The sequence below is a fragment of the Gallinula chloropus genome (assembly GCF_964237585.1).
Source record: "Gallinula chloropus genome assembly, chromosome: 2".
Lineage (NCBI taxonomy): Eukaryota > Metazoa > Chordata > Aves > Gruiformes > Rallidae > Gallinula > Gallinula chloropus.
The window spans coordinates 97672250-97688643 of NC_140086.1; the positions used below are offsets into that span (position 1 = coordinate 97672250).

General features: G+C 50.3%; 1 protein-coding gene across 1 annotated transcript in view; it reads left to right on the plus strand.

Annotated features, from left to right (window-relative positions):
- Positions 1 to 11632: 11632 nt before the first annotated feature.
- The window catches only part of E2F3 (E2F transcription factor 3), a gene marked incomplete at its 3' end in the record, with an annotated part of 45282 nt that continues 40520 nt past the window's right edge, over positions 11633 to 16394 (plus strand). Inside the window, exon 1 of the mRNA XM_084280116.1 lies at positions 11633 to 11958. Within this exon, the coding sequence (XP_084136242.1) occupies positions 11638 to 11958 (321 nt within the window). The 5' untranslated portion in view covers positions 11633 to 11637. The remainder of the gene's footprint in view (positions 11959 to 16394) is intronic.

Below are 16394 nucleotides of genomic sequence, written 5' to 3' on the forward strand. Positions count from 1 at the left end.
GACCAGAAAACCTGACAAGAGGTTTTCCTTGTGGGCAAGGACTGCGTCACAACAGACACTATTTACAACTAGAAGTACAGATCAATGTACATTAGTGTCTTCTCTCACGCCTGCCCATTCCACAAGCTGAAATGTTTTCTGAGACTTTGACAGCCACATCATAGTACCCCCACCTTTGCACATGGAAGTTCTTCAAAGGAAGGGAGAAAGATTTGGTCATCTTCACGTCCCTCCTGTCTCACCACTATCACTCAACAGCCAATTATTCTAATAATTATAATCTTTGTCCTTGCAATGGTACCCACAGGGTGCAATGGCACTTGGTTACAGATAAATTATTTTTATTTTAAAGAGACAAAGGCTGGTGAGATCAAAGCAAAGTCAACTGCAATTAAGCGGTGGCAGGAAATGGCATGGTTTGGTGGGAGGAGGTTCTGAGAAAGGCCAGCTTAAGTAAATAATATGAAAAGTAGGCAAATGGGACCTTGCCAAAGAGAGGTGTGCATTAAAACTGAGATTAAGAGGCTGATCAGCAGCCACTCCTGTAGCTGTCCCAGCTACATCTGCATCTGTCCTTTCCCTGAGTCTGGGGGGCAGATGGTATCTCAGCCCTACACACATTTCATGCAGAGGAGTCCTGGTGAGCGGGACAACGCCAGCTGGTCTCTACTGCATCAGCTTTTACTGCCAGGTCTGAGGGAACTTGGATCTGCAGCTGCCCTCCAATAAACCAAGCACAGCCCAGAGCCACAGAGAGAAAGCGCAGGCCCTGTTAAGATCCCATCTACAGTCAACGTGGTACAGAGACCGGTGTTCAGAACAGGCCTGTGAAGCAGTTTGTCCGGCTGTGGTGCAGAGGAAGCCTCTGTGGGGCCGTTGTGCAAAGGGAGCAGAAGCTGTAAGGCCAAAGCTGCTTGCTGAAGATCTCAGCGGTGGCAAAGTGCCATCTCTTTGGTTGCAATTCCATCTTTGACCGCCAGACTCCACTGTCCTGCCTGGGATGTAGGTAGCAGCGACAGCCATGTCTTCTCTGAACTCGGTGCTCCCAGCTTCCCACCTTGGAAAACGGGAGTGGTAAGAGGAATGGGAAGCAGTGGAGACCTCCTGTTATGAGAGATGGAAGAAGAGCAATTGAAACATCGCACAGCTGCACAACAGCATAAAATTCAATGGACCCCAATAACTGAACTCCTGCAAAGCACAATCAAGAAAAAGGCTGGACTTTCATGAACAATTTAAGTGGTGCCATCTCACCTTCCTTTTTCTGAGAATCATCTCTGCCTCCACCTTATCTCCTCCCTTGTGTTGGCACAAAATAATGCCTGTGCAGCTCTGCAGTGAAACAGATCAGGAACTGATACAAGCAAAGGCTAACCCAGCCCAAATACTAGTTGGCTCTAACTCAGATCAGTTCCCCAGCCACAAGCAAAGGGAGGGGTAGCCAAGGGACAGGAAAAAATGATAAGTGAAAGGCATGGCTGCTTCTTCTGGTGGCAGTGACAGCCTCTGCCCACTCAAGTTGTGCATGCAACTGCAGCATAAGTGTAGAGGCATTTAGGGTCAATGCTCAAGCCTGAGTCAGCTACGGGTGACTTTGGAACAATGTTTTATTACTCTTCCTGTACCCCTTGTTCGTGTGTCTCCAAAAGGTACCTGATTTGAACAGCTTTGGGAAAAACAGAAGGCCAAAAGTAACAATATGGGAATACCCCAATTGTCTTCATTAGCATCACGCTCTGTTAGCACCTAGCTTCTGGCAGGGAAGGCAGAAGATAGTCCCACGGGGATGGTTCTGACAATGCGTGGAAGTCTTGGGCTCTTGCTAGCTTGGTTTCCACTGTAGTCTAAACAGTTTCTGAAGCCTTTATTTGCTGAAATAATATCAAAGCATTATTTGAAAGTATTATTATTTGTTGTAAATACTTCTGATGCATCCAAAGTGCATGCCTCTCAGGTACACCCCTGTGATGGTGAAGTATGAGCTTTCAGACAAGCGGCCAGGTGTTGGAGAAGCAAGGTCATATTCCTGCAAAAGCTATATTTTACAAAACAATTCAAGGAAAAACGCTAATTGATGTTATATCCAGGCATACTAAAGAGGAAGATGAGGGTGAATATCACACTACTTATAGAAAACCCCTGTGAGGTGAAAGGTGGATTTAAGAAAAATTTTAAAAGCACGGTAAAGAAATGCCTCTTCACAAGGCACAGAAAAGCAAACTTTAGAAAAATTATTGATGCAACAAGAGTTCATTAGATGTTTAGGGAAGTTTGAAAGCAAAAGAGAAGGAAGAAAAGGATTTTCATCCCCCCAAAAATGGTAATGACTAAACCTATTAAACCATAGATAGTAGAAATTATGAAAAAATACCAAATGAAACTTGCAATTTTGGTAGCACAGTATACTTTGTGCAACTCCTTACCTTTCTAAAAGAAAGGACTGTTGGTTTTCTGGTTAATAAATAATAAATCTAACCATTTTGCCAAAGCCTGTAAATAAAGAGTTGGTTCCAAAAGTCAGCACATTATGAGAAACGGCCCCAGTGCCTGGACTCTTTAGGCAAGCTTTTGAAAAAGTAAATACAGCAAGTGATTTATCTGATCTGGATGAATGTGGAAAAGAAATCTAACAGGCCTGGATTGAATTAAGACATTCCACCAGTATAACTTTCCTACAACAAGCTCACTAGTTAACAAAGGATAAAGGAGACCTTGTGTACACAGAGATGAAAGTCTTCTCATTACAGAAGAGACAGCACCCTAATAAAGTAGTCCTGCTCCTGTCTCCTCTAAAAGGTTATTTTGAGCTGGGTTGATGGAGGAGATATAAACTGACCTTGTCTTGCAGGCCCTGATCCAGGGATGGAAACAGTCCCCCAGCCACTCAGCCATTGATGCTTTTCTTAGCTCTCTGCCACCCGCCCAATCTCAGCCCCAGCCCAGGCTCCCACCATATAGCTGTGTGCTCAGCAGACATTCCCATGCCATCTTGGGAAACCTACAGGTCTGAACCAAACACCCAAGCTCTTCCTATCCAGTTCATGGAGAGAAACAGGCACACAAGATTAAGAGCTGGTCTTCCATCATCAAAAAAACCCAACCCAAAACCAATACCCAAAGTGAGCAGTAAGTTTCAGAGAGGTCCTACTCCAGCTCTTCACAGCAAGTTACTTACTGAGCAGAAGTTCAATTGTTCTCTCCTTGTTTGGCTACAACAAGGGATATTGGAGGCCTGGGTTCAAATTTGTCTTCTGCCTGCTTTGGAAAACAGGTTTTATCAATATTATATACCTGATCTTAATGAACTGTTGAAGCCTGATCTTCTTCTGAAGCTAGGAGTATGAGAGGTTCAGGGCCTGCAGTGGATAGATGTCTCATGGACTTCTGCATGCTCCAGAGGTCAGAGGCTGAGGCAAAGCAATCTTCTCTGGGTGCAGAGTCTCTTCACAAACAGTTCTTTAGGCTTGATTATTTCAAGGGGATTTTTTTTTTTGTCTTTTGGAAGACAATCAGTTCATTTATACAAAGGCTGAATGAACTTAAAGATGGAAGGTCTGAGTAGTAGACTTAAGAGGGTTAGATGGCTTGGGAGCAGCTTTATTTTAGGTCACTTTGTGTTTTAAATAGCACTTGAACAAAATGAGCAAGGTTTTGATCAATTCTCTTCATCTAAATTTGGACAGAATGGAAAAATGGGTTGGAACTGGCCATAGAGAAACAGACCCTGTGCCTCTTCTCCCTACTGATGAAATCCCTTGCGCTGGGCTGTGTTCTCAGAGGATGAGGACTGTGAGGTGTGCTGTAATCCCACAAAAGGAAAGGCAGAAAGCTGCAACAGAAGAACCAGCAGTCTAACCAGTAGTGAATCCCCTGAGCCTGCAACACACAGACACTTAAAGTCACCTTGTGATAACTAGCCTGAATAAGGTCAAGTATAGGTTTCTGTCTTTCCATGATAGGGGCGTAGCACCCTTCCATCTCCTCAAGCAGATGGCCAGACTCAGCGTTCCTCACTAAAGTCCTCCCTGAAGCAGAACTACACTGACATGCAGAATTTATAATGTATATGCATGGGTTTTGTTGTATTTTTTCTAAGTGTCATTTGCTGCAAATCAAAATTGCATGTTTTCTAATGTATGCAGGTAGTGAGGTATAGAAATGGGAGACATAAACAAGCTTATTCATATATGCAGGAGATTCTTTGATATAAATACATGACTACATGCAAAGAGTTGAGATTCTCATGGAATATCAACACTGTCATGACCTTGCCAATGGTTTAAAAAAAACCCCAAACAACTAACCCTGAGAAAGAAACCAATGTGAACAAAGCAAAGATTTCTCCACCACAAAGTTCTTTTGATAATTACAGAATAAGGAAGTCAGTTTACTTTGTTTAGTTTCATTTCTCTGTGTTTTTAAAATTTGGTCTCTATCCTAGACAGTGTATTTGTAATCCCTGCAAATTTTGTAAGTGTAAATGTGGTTAGTGAATTTTCCCAGGTTTTAGGCATTTCCTTCACAAGGCTTCAGTTTTTTAGTTGCTTAGTTGGACTTTTTTTTTAATTTTAACTGAGTTCCGGCTAAGAGGAAAGATGGTCTCATGACACCAGCTGTGTTCAAAGGTTGTGGAATCAGATTATTTCCAGTAATGTCCCAAATATCTAGCCCCCTGCACAAAAGCAGAATCTGCTATTACTTTACTGCAGCTCCATTATGTTTGTTCTCAAATTGCTCTCCAGAAGGGATGCCTGTATGTTATTCTCTGGGAGGGTAGGCACGCCTCTATTTAAGGCTATCCAGCATTTTTCATTCTGAGACCCAGTTTTTCAATCATCTGTTGCCTTCTAAAAGCTAAATAATTTGGTCTGAAATTTCACAAAGATGATGGCCTCAGTCTGATATTTTTGGCCAGAACTGTTAAACTGCTGGAGAAATGAAGCAAAGGAACACAAGCTGTCTTTAAAAAATCTGGCAGGTTTCTCTTTGAAGCACAGCCCTGATACTTGGTCAAGGATGGCTGTAATACATTTTTTCTGAAAATTATTTTTTTCCTGAAAGGTCAAACATACTAAACATCCCTAAACATCACAGCTGCTTCCAGTTGTTTAGCAGAGATTCACTAATGCTTTATAACTGCTCCAGAAGATGACATCCTAAGATGGCAATCATGAGTGGAGGAAGCAAGGCAAAAAGTAGGGTCAAAAGCTGGACTGAAAAAGAGCAGACTCTTGTCTTTTTCAGGTGTCTGCCTGGAAGAATCCCATGGGAGATTGTCCTGGAGAGGAGACCTGAAGATCAGTTGCTGTTCAGGTACGACCTCCTCCACACTAAATGTCAGTCCATCCCGATGAGCTGGAAAGCAAACAAAGGCAGCAAGAGGCTGGCATAGATTAGCAAGGAGCTCCTGACAAAACTCAGATGTAAGAAGGAAGCACGTAAGAGGTGGAAGCATGGACAAGTGACCCAGCTATAATACAGATATGCTGTCCAAGCATGCATCGATGGGCTTAGGAAAGCCAAAACTGACATCAAGTTGAATTTATAGAGGGGTGTAGAAGGCAAGAAGAAGAGCTTACCTAGGTACATCAACAGCAAGAAGATGAGGGTAAATGTGGGCCTGCTGCTGAGTGGCAAAAGGGACTTGGTGACAAAGGACATGGAAAAGGCTGAGGTATTGAATGTCTTCCTTGCCTCAGTCTTTGCTGGTAAGATTTGCCTTCAGGAATCTCAGTTCCTGAGAGGTGTGTGGAAAGGTCTAGAGAAAGGAGGATTTACCCTAGGTAGAATAGGATCAAAATGGGCAACTTTTAAACAAACTGGACATACACAGGCTCATGGAAACTGACAGGGTGTACCCATGTGTGCTGAGCCAGCTGGCACACGTCTCTGTGAAGCCACTCTTGATAATCTGGGAAAGATCATGGTGACTGGGAGGGGTTCCCGATGACTAGAAGAAAGAAAGTGTCAATCCTGTCTTCAGGAAGGCTAAAAAGGAGGATTGGGGAACAAGAGATCTGTCAGCCTCACCTCGGTCCCTAAGAAGGTGATGGAACAAATTAACTTTGTAACCAGATCTGAGCACATGAAGGACAGGAAAGCAATTGAGAGTAGCCAGCTGGGATTTATGAAGACAAAGATATGCTTGACCAACCTGGTAGCCTTCTACAGTGAGACTGACTATTTCAGTGGATGAAGGGAGAGCAGTGGATAATCTTAGAACCATAGAATTATTTAGGTTGAAAAAGACCTTTAGGATCGTCAAGTTCAACCGCTAACCCAGCACTGCCATGTCCAACACTAAACCATGTCCCTCAGCACCACAGCTACATGTCTTTTAAATACCTCCAGGGATGGTGACTCAAACTCTTCCCTGGGAAGCCTGTTCCAATGATTGATAACCATTTTGGTGAAGAAATGTTTCCTAATATCTAATCTAAACCTCCCCTGGCACAACTTGAGGCCATTTCCTCTTGTTCTATTGCTTGTTACTTGGGAGAAGAGACTAACACCCACCTCACTACAACCTTGCATGTTGTCATGCAGATAAAGATGATACAAGGATAGTAGTACAGTACCATACTCACAAGGAAAGATGAATCACAGCTGCACATCAATCTTAATTACGTATCTCCTAAGCCTTTGAGTTCTGCAGAATGTTTGCTCTGCAACAGATACCTGGATGATGACATCCCAGTAGGCAGCAGGTATTTCTTTTTGTAGACCAACAACAGGTTCTTGGGTCAGCGATTAGTTTCCTTTATGGAGCACTCTGTACATTTCTTGTGTAGGTTTTACCTTCCACTTTCTTTAGGTTCCTCCCGTTAGCTCTAGCAAGTGACTTACCAGTTTGTTAGGTCCTGCTGCAAACTGAAGTATCTGCCACAGAATTGTGTTTAAAGAAAACGCACCTCTTCTCCCACAGTGTTTTCTGCACAAGTCAGTTTAGAGACAGCAAAGTTGCTTTTCAGATGAACCTCATGGCTTTGAAGTTTCTCCACCAGCCTCACCACAGTCACAGTACAGCTCCACTTGCAGAAGACAGGAACATGTGAACTTCCCCTTCAGAGGATATGGGCTGCATATCCTGGCCACCCTACATGGCTGGTGCACATTTCTGGGACTGTCTGCAGGGAAATGCTACTGGGCAGAGATTCTTCTCCTGCTGTGCTAAGGATTTATTTTCTATTCTTTTTCTGGTGTAAAAATAGATGATGTCTTCCTTGGTTTACTGTGGTTCAGTTAAAGGGTGCTGAGTGTGACAGGGCTCTGCTTGTTTCATGAAAACTCATAACCTTTCTCAAGCACTAAGCCAGAGCCTTTTCCTCCACAGTGACAAACACCCCACAAAGAAACAATATACGTTTTACCTGTTAAGAGTTTAGCTCTGCTTTATTTCAGCTGCTTGACTTACGCCCTTCACTGCGTAACAAGCTACTAGGAACTTAGATAAGGAAAGAACTGATGTAGGAAGGTGAGTTATGAAGTGTGTGGTGCTGTGCACTGCCTCTTTTGCTCCCCACTGCTTGGCTGTGTTTCAGGATCCTGTCTCCTGGGATCCTGGCTCACCTTGCTATATCCACCTGGCTCTTCTTCCTCTGTTCTTCCTCTCTAAAGGTCTGCTTGAAGGACTCTGGTTTTGCTGCTGTCACTTTGCAATGTTTCTTTCTTCATTGTTTCTTTCTCCGTTGCTTTTCTTTCCTATGATGTAATGTCATGGTCGTGTTTCTGCTCTTCTTCTTGTAGGATCCTTGATTATTTCCCTTTCCTCCCCTTTTTTCTTTTCTTTTCTTTCTTTTTTTTTTTTTTACTGCTGTCTCCATCCACATTGTTTCCTAGACACATTTTTTCCTCTTCTCTCTTTCCTGAAGAGTCCCTACTGCTCCTTTCATAGCTGCTCACGGTTACCGCTCTTCCCTGTCAACCCCCTTTCCTCTGGGATCTGCAAAAGCCATGTAGAGTTGCCATTTCCATACATGGAAAAAATACTTATTTTGAACTATAAGCGCTAGCTGAGTGCCCACTTGCCTGCACATGTCTCTATATTTGGACTTCTCACTCCCTCTTTGCCTGCTGTACTTTCTCTTCAGCTTCTGACCTGCTTTGGCCCTCAGATGTGCCCCAGTCACTTTCTCCTGCAACAAGGCTGTGAGTCCCACTGTAGGACGCCCTTGAGTGATGGGTAGCTAACTGAAGATGGCAGAGACCATGGCAGAGGAAACAGATTCATAAAAGACACTCCAGAAGAAGACTGAAGATGAACTCTGCAGTAGGGACAGAGTTGTATTTCTCCTCACTTCTGCTGAGGATACATCTCACATGGCCAGCAAGGTCCTGCTGTACCTGCTGTGGCCAAGGCAGGGCGAGCACAGGTCTTGGCTGCTTCACATTGTGCATGGGCACAAAATGGGACATGGCTGGCTCGCTCCTTAAGAGAGCTACCTCTGTGGTAGCAGAACTGCAGATTTAGATACAATTTTAAACAATGTTAGGGAAGAACATGAAGTTTTTCAGCCAAGTCCCGCTCCTGCCTGGGCTGGAAGGGCCACAGTGAAGACTTGGAAAGGATTTCAGACTTGAAAAGATCATGGATGTCCAACCCAAACTTGCATCATCCCTAAAGGAAGTCTTCACCACATTCAAAACCCTCTGGTGTTTCTGGGTAGGCTGCTACAGGGTTTTCTCATACCTGTTGGTCCCCAGTTATCCCTGCAGAGGAAGAGCAACCTCTTTGTGACCTTTTGAATATCAGATCACCATGTCTTATTCCCCTGCTTTTCACCCTGACAAAACTAAAGCCAATCTTCATAGTAGGACACATTTTTCTGACCATGCCTTATTACTCCTGTTTTCCTCTGGATTCTCTCCAGGCTCTACCTTCCTTCAAATACAGCACCCAAAATTGCAGTAGCTTAATCAAGGCTTCTCTAGTGCCAAATGGAGGACAATTTCCTCCTTTGATGGCAAACATGCCCAGAAAGGAAGATGCCTTCATTTTACGTGCAACACTATAGACATCAGCTCTGTTTGAGCTGGAGTCAGACCAGGGAACTATAAGCAGGGTTGCAGACTTGATGGGGTAATTCGTTCCTGTACCTCTGTTGTAGTTTTGCGTGGCTGGGTTCTGGTGGAGAAGGGGGGCTGCAGGGGTGGCTGCTGCAAGAAGCAGCCAGAAGCTCTCTGCAGGCCCAACAGAGCAACACCAGCCAGCTCAAGGCCGGAATTGTTGCTGACCAAGGCCGAGCCCATCAGGGATGGTCACTGGGAATCACATTTAGGAGGAAAAAACCGCAAGCAGCTGCTTTTTACCGCCAGAGAAGGGTGTGAGAAGATGTAGGAAACTGTGCAGACAGCAAAGTCAGTGAGGTGGGAAGGGAGGAGGAGACACTGCAGGCACCAGAGAGAAAGATGGCCCTGCAACCCGTGGAGAAGACCATGGTGGAGCAGGTGTCCACTGCAGCCCATGGAAGAGGATGGGGAGCAGAGACCCCACCCGCAGCCCGTGGAGAGGCCCCACACTGGAGCAGGTGGAGACATATGTGACCTGCATTGGAGCAAGATCCTGGCAGGACCTGCAGCCCATGGAGAGAGCCCACGCCAAAGCAGGTTTGCTGGAGGTGCTTTTGACTCCATGGGGGACTAGGATGGAGCAATCTGGGCCTGAGGGACTGAGAGATGGCTGCTCCACATAGAAGTGATCCATGCTGGGGCAACTGGTGAAAAGCTCATCAACTCTTCAACTCACATTGGGGAAATCCGTGGAGGACCCCACACTGGAGCAGGGAAAGGGTATGAGGAATGCCCTCCCAGCTAAGAAGGAAAACAACTTGTGAGGAACTGACCAAACCCCCCATTCCCTGCCCCTCCCCATGCCACAATGGGGGGAAGAAGGGAGCGAAAAAGGGAAGTCTGCTGAGAAGGGTGGGGTGGGGGGAGGTGCTTTAAGATCTGTCTACACTTCTCATTACCCGACTCTGGTGTCACTGGCTGTGCAGTGCAGTGTAATAAGTTAGGGAGTTTTCTGTCCTTTATTCCATGTTGAGTCTGTTTTAGCTGTGACGCTGATGATTGCAGAATGATCTCTCCCTGTCCTTTTCTCGACTCCTAAACCTCTCAATACGTATTTTCTCCCCTGTCCAGCTGAAAAGGGGAGTGATAGAGTGGCCTTGATAGGCGTCTGGCCTCCAGCCAAGGCCAAACCACCACAACCTGCTAGTGCTGGAAACGTGGAGTGTTCCAGAGGGGAAGGACCCCATTCAGCAGCATCAGCCAGGACGTGCAGCCGGCTGCAGGCCTGTTAGGAGCACCAGTGGCGGGGTATTAGTGAGGGGAATCAAAACAAGGGAAAATTTGGCATGGCTACTGGGTGCTGGGTAGGGTGGGGGGACTTAACAAATTAAGTTTAGGGGACATCTAAGAAGTAAGGATGCTGCTGGGAAAGCGGAAAGAGCTGGCGAACCTTGTTTTAACTTCTTGGAGGTGATGCAGACTGTAAGGGAGGGGAGGGTTTTGGAGGGTGCTCTCTTTTCCCAGGGAAGAAAAAGGAAATAGAAAAGGAAAAAGGAACTGTCTCAGGCTGGCCGGAGGATTTACGGGTGCAGAAGCACGGAGACGACGGAAAGCGCTTCTTCAGCTCCCGGGGCGCGCAACCCCGCGTCGGGACGCCTTCGAACGGCTGCACAGGCTGCTGCCTTTCGGAGCGAACCAGGTCGAAGAACTCAGGTGACCCCTTCCGAGCAGGAGGGGACCCGGCCCAGCAGAACAGCGCCGGGGCCGGCGGCGCCTGACGCACCTCCCAGCCCCTCCGGAGCAGCGGCGGCGGTGGGGCTGCGAAGCTTCCGGACGCCGTCCGGGTCAGCGCCTTCCCCGGGCGGCACCCCCCGCGCCGCCCCGGGGGGAGCCCGGCGGGCCCTGCCCGGCCTTGCCGAGGGGCGGGGCGGCGACGCCGCGGGGCGGGGCAGGGCCGGGGCGCGCTCCCGGCCCCCGCCCCCCCTCCGGCGGGTTGGCCCCTCCGGCGGGCACGTTGCGGCAGGCGCCGCCGCAGCTGTCACTGTCAGGGAGCCGGCGAACCGGGATCCCGGCTCTTCGGAGGGGGAATCCCCCAGCCTCGCCCCCGCAGCCAATCGGCGCGCCGCATGCAAATCACGGCCGCGCCGGGCGGCGGCGGGCCAGTGGGAAGGCGGAGGGGCGGGGAGGCGGCACCCCGTTGGACGGCGGGGAGAGCGGCGGAGGCCAATGAGGCGGCGTGGCGGGCGGGGCGCGCCCCGGGGGCGTGGCCATGCAAATTTGGTTTGAAAAGAGGGCGGGAAATCCGAGTTTCGCGGGAGGCCCTTGGCGCGTAACCCGTCTCCTTTCCCTTCATTCATTGTCAGCAGCCGCCGCTTCCTGGAGCCATTTTCCAGCCGGCCCCACACAGCGGGAGCGGCCCCGCTCCATCCGCCGCATCTGCCCGCCCCGCCGCCTCCGTCCCCCCCCGGCGCCCCGCATCCTGCAGCCGGGGCCCCCCCGGCACCCGCAGCCCCCAGTATTTTGCGCGGGGCCTCGGCATCGAGGAGGAAAGGAGCTGGGAAGGCCGGGGGGGGGGGAGGGACGGGGGGAGGAGGAGACGCGGCTGCGGGGACAGACCCGGAGGGAAGGATGAGAAGGGGACTCCAGCCGCCGGCCCCGGCAGCGCCGCCGCCCGCACCGTCCACGGACTCCAGAGCAGCCCCCGCCGCCTTCCCGGCCCGCTTTGCCGCCGGCACCTTCATCCAGATCCGCAGCACCGGCGCGGCGGCGGGGGCGCCCTGTGTTGTCTCCTCCTCCGCCGCCGCTGCTTCCCAGGCTCCCGGTGCCTTTGCCCCGGCGGCGGATGGGGGCCAGCCCGCTGGCAGCTCGCTGTACTGCACCCCTCACGGACCCGCCGGCAGGACGGCGCTGCTGCAGCCCGCTCTCGGCGGAGGCGGAGGCCGCCCCCCGGTAATTGTTTTTTTCCCCCCGTCCCCGAGGGAGGGTGCAGGGGACGGCGGGGGAGCAGCGCCCGGCAGGCCCTCGCCCCCGCCGCCGTCCGGGCCCGGGGTCGGGCGGAGGGAGGGGAGGGGGGAAAGGAGGGCAGGAAAGGCGGAGGCAGCGCTTTGTTGCAATAAACTTTCCTGCCTCCTTCCCACCCCCCGCCGCTGGGTCTTATTTAAAAGGAGGAGAGGAAAAAAAAAAGAAAGAGAAAAGAATAGAAAAAAAGGAGGAAAAAGCAAGGGGGGAGGAAATAATATCCCCCGCCACGTCCCGCCGCACGGGTTCAAGGAGCCGGGAGCCGGCGGCGGGGAAGGGCCCCGCTTCCCCCCCGGGGCGGGGGGCCGGGCCGGGCCGTGCCCCGCCGGTGTCTCCGCTTCACCCCCGGAGCCGCCGGTGACGTCTGGCACACGTGCGCGGAGGCCGCGGCTGTGACTGGGAGCCGGGGCGGGCGGGGAGGGGGACGCCGCTTCCTCCTCCTCCTCCTCCTCCCTCTGGCCTGGGACAGCCCGACCGCCGGCCGGCCGCCCCCGGCCCCCGCCGCTCTCGGAAATGCCCCTGCAGCAGGTCAGTGACTGGTGGGGCGGCGGCGCGCACCGACTTCCCCCTCCCCCCCGTTAACATTTCTGCCTCCCTTCCCCCCCCCCGCCCCCCCCTTGAGATTTCCGCCTCCCCCCCTCCACCCCCCAAAAAAAAAAATACCCCCCTTCCCCCTCACTCGTGGGGTTTTCTTTGTCCTCGCTGTTTTCGGGTGCGCGCTTGGCCCTCGTGGGCTCCGCTCCGTTGGAGAGCGGGGGAGGGCAAGGGGCATCCCCGCCGGGCGGGGGTTCTGGACGCCCGTGGTGGGGGGAAGGGGGGGTCATCTGCGTGACCCCCTCTCTCCCGGGCGTCCAGGACCCCCTCCCGGCGGCGTGGGATCGCTAAAGTCTTTCCCACCTCTTCCCCTCCCTCCCCAGTGCGCCCCTTCCCGGGCAAAAGGGGTTTTAACACCGCCTCCCCCCCCCCCCCCCCCCCCCGCCACCCCCTTCCCCCTCAGTCGGTGATGATCCAGGTATGGGATGCTGCTGTAATTCTGGAATACTTTTCCAAGAGCTTGGGAGGAGCAGCGTGTGCGCCTTCGTGCATCTGGGAGAGGGTGAGGATGGCAGGAGCTGCCTTTCGCGTGGGTTTTCTGCAGGTGTTGGTTGCTGAGGTGGGGATGGAAGTTTCAAGGCTCCGTCAGATCCCATCCAAAGCAGGTTTTTTTTCTTTTTTTTTTTTGTTTTTTTGGAAGTTGGCATCTTCAACGGAAAAGAGAACTATTTTTTTTTTGGGTTTTTTTTTTTTTTTGGTGTGGTTTTTTTTTGGGGGGGGGGTATATATATTTTTTTGGTGCTCCTAGTCTTCAGCATATCCTAAGGGTGCTGGATGTCAGGCAGGCTGGCTCAAGCCGCTTTGTCAATATTTGGCTGTCCTATAGGGTTTGCGTCCTAGGCGGTGGTGGTGAGCGAGTCTGAAGAGGGGCATGTGTAACGGGATGGTTCTGGGAGGGTAATTGTACAGGCATCTTGGGCTTTGTGGGAGGGGTGTTGGTATCGTAGGGGGATTTAGAAATTTTAGGGACTCCTAAAGTTTCTTCCTATATGGTGCTGAAAGACCACTAAATATGAATTTAGTGCCTTTTGGGGTTTTGGGGTGGGTTTTGTTTTGTGAGGTTTTTTTGGGGTTTGGTTTTGTTTTGTTTTTATAGTGTTCACCTCTTTAATGGGGGAAACTCCAGGCCATAAAATTCAAGGAAGGTTCCTTCGCCCCTTAAAGGTCTGAAAACCAGGAAGGCAATTTTGAGCTCTGCCTGTAACAGAAGTCCCCACACAAGTTGTAAGTTGGTTACATACCTTTAATCCCCTTGTTACTTTGAGGAGAGATGTGGGGTGGGGGAGAAAGCGAGCATTCGGGTCAGCAGTGTCTATAGGCTGGGGCTGGCACTCTCTGGGCATGATAATCCACCCATGGCACATGCTGGCAAAGGGGCTGCACATCCTGCTCTGCCCCTTTGCCAGCTGTGCTCACGTTGGTGCCCCTCTTGGACCTGCAGATGTGGCTTTTGGGAAGTAAGGCTGAAGCACCCAGGTGCTCTGCCTTGTCTTTCTGCTCTGCAAGCTGCCAGGCGGTGAGATGATCCAGCAGCCCTTTTGCAGTTCCCCAGCTCCCACCTAGTTGCCCACCAAAACTCTCAAGGGATATTTCTGGGACTGGGAGGCTCGAGGGTGTTTTCCCAGTTGGCTCCTTGCAGAGCAGTTTTGAGAATCCAGCATCAGGCGCCGGTGAGGAGAGCGAGGAAAACGCTGGGTAGTGGAGGTAGCGAGCTGGGGTGAGCAGCACCGGTATAAATTTAGCTCTTGGTGAGTTGGGTTGCCAGTAGCGCTTGGAGACTGAGACCTCCAGCTGGAAACAAGGCCCCGCTATGCAAAAGGCCGTAGGGATAAGTCTAGAATTTGGCCAGTGCACCTGTGTGGTTAGGGTTATGAAAATACTCTATCTTCACAGATGTGACTGTGCTGGCAGCTCACCCATCGCTTCCAAATATAAACTATGGTGTGACTGGGAGAGAGCCGGTACGGGGGTGTGGTGCGGGCTGTCCTGGGAGGTGTTGGACTGTAGCAGCAAACGAAAAAGTTTCTTTTTGCCCCAGCAAGCTGCTTTTCCCCTGGGAATTAGCAGTTACTTTATCTATGGCTGTGCAAGTGTAACCTTGCTGGAAAAGCCTTGAAAGGTGGCTTAGACCATAACAACAACAGCCACCTCCTGCCCTGGGGAGGTGAGACTTTGCACACTCCTCCATCTCCCAAGCAGGTGTCTCGATACAGTCTGGAAGATGTTCCTTGCTCTTGTTGCCACCTGTCACAGTGGCTGTAGTGGCCAGGGGTACCTAACTGGGCTTTTGTACCCTGGGGACCCCTGGCTCTGGGAGGCTGTGACCTAGGCTGCCCACCCTTTCAACTTGAGGAGCTTTTTCACCATTCCTGTGGAGCTGATAGAAAGTGTTACCGGGCAGATCTGAACCCCTGCCATGGCTTAAACACCAGTGGTAATGAAGAATTAACCCGTGCAAAGCAAGAGTCAGCTTGTGCTCCTGCGGAAAGCCCCACTCTCCAGAGAGAGGGACAGTGCTGCTGCACCCTCCCCTGCCCTCATGTGCCCTTGCTGGGGCTAGTGCTGCTTCCCCTCTTCCCTTCTGGAAGCCCAGGCTTCCCAGGATGGGAAATGAGCCCTGACCAACAGAAATAAAATGTTTTCTGCTGGGTGGGTAGGTTGAACCAGCTAATGGAAGGTCTGGTAAGTGCCAGGGACCATCCAAGGGAGGGTGGTGGCCAGCGAGGTGGCACAGGGGTGGTGACACAGTGGAGTTGTGGTGGCAGCAAGCTTGTGAATCGAAAACGTGGGAGAAATCAGTGTTTGGTGAGGCACCCCAGAAGCGTTCGTGGTGGAAAAGCGTTTGTCCTGGTGGCGGTGGTTTCTCGCTGGGTGTGAGAAAGTCACTGCCATTTGCAAATCCCAGTGCTTAAAAGTGGGGCTGCGATAAAAGCAAGCTGCTCAAAATGTTTCTAATTCAAATAGTGGAGAATTTCTTACTGTCTTTGGGTTATAACGATAAGCCTTTAAGAAGAGGGCCATTTTCTTAGCCATGAGAAAATGCTTAAATGGAGACACCACCCACATGTTAAGTCCTTTTTAAAAGGGGCTAAATCCTCTTAACAAGAATATCTTTAGAGAACTCCTGTGGCCTTTAGATGACATGAGCTGTGGCGAGGCTGGTTCGGCATACTTCAGAAGGGGGTGGGAGGATTTACATTTCCAAACTGAATACTTAGCACCTCTCTCACTTTTTCGGGTAGTTCAGAAAGTACCTCTTCCTCCTTCCCTGCACATCGCAGCTGGAAGGGGAGGAAACCAGGGTTTCTCAGCCTTTCTCCTAGGCCTTAGGTAAAGGAGCAGGCCAAATAAGGCATAAATACTGAACAGGTATGGGAGGAAAACCCTAAGTTGCATAAAAAGTGGGTGGTTAACTAGTAGCTTTCCTTTGTTTGGCCAGATATCCGTGTTTTCATATTCAGAGATGCTGTTGTCTTTCTTTGCCTGATAGTTTGTGCTAATAGGAATCAAAGCTAGCGCGAGTCTGGAGCCTTTGCTTTGAGAGCAATGTTTTAAGGGAGTTCCTTTGGTTTAAATCCATCTCCTCCAGCAACAGGTGGCTTCTGGGCCCAAGGAGGTACCACATGGTCCTTTGGCACAGCAGTCTGAGGCGAGTTCAAAGAGGTATAAATTCTGATTGCCCTAACTGTGCCAACAAGCATCTAGTGGAAAGTGCAGGCATCCTAATAAAAATGTAGAGGGATAGACAGTGGCTTTGCTGTCTTCACACGAGT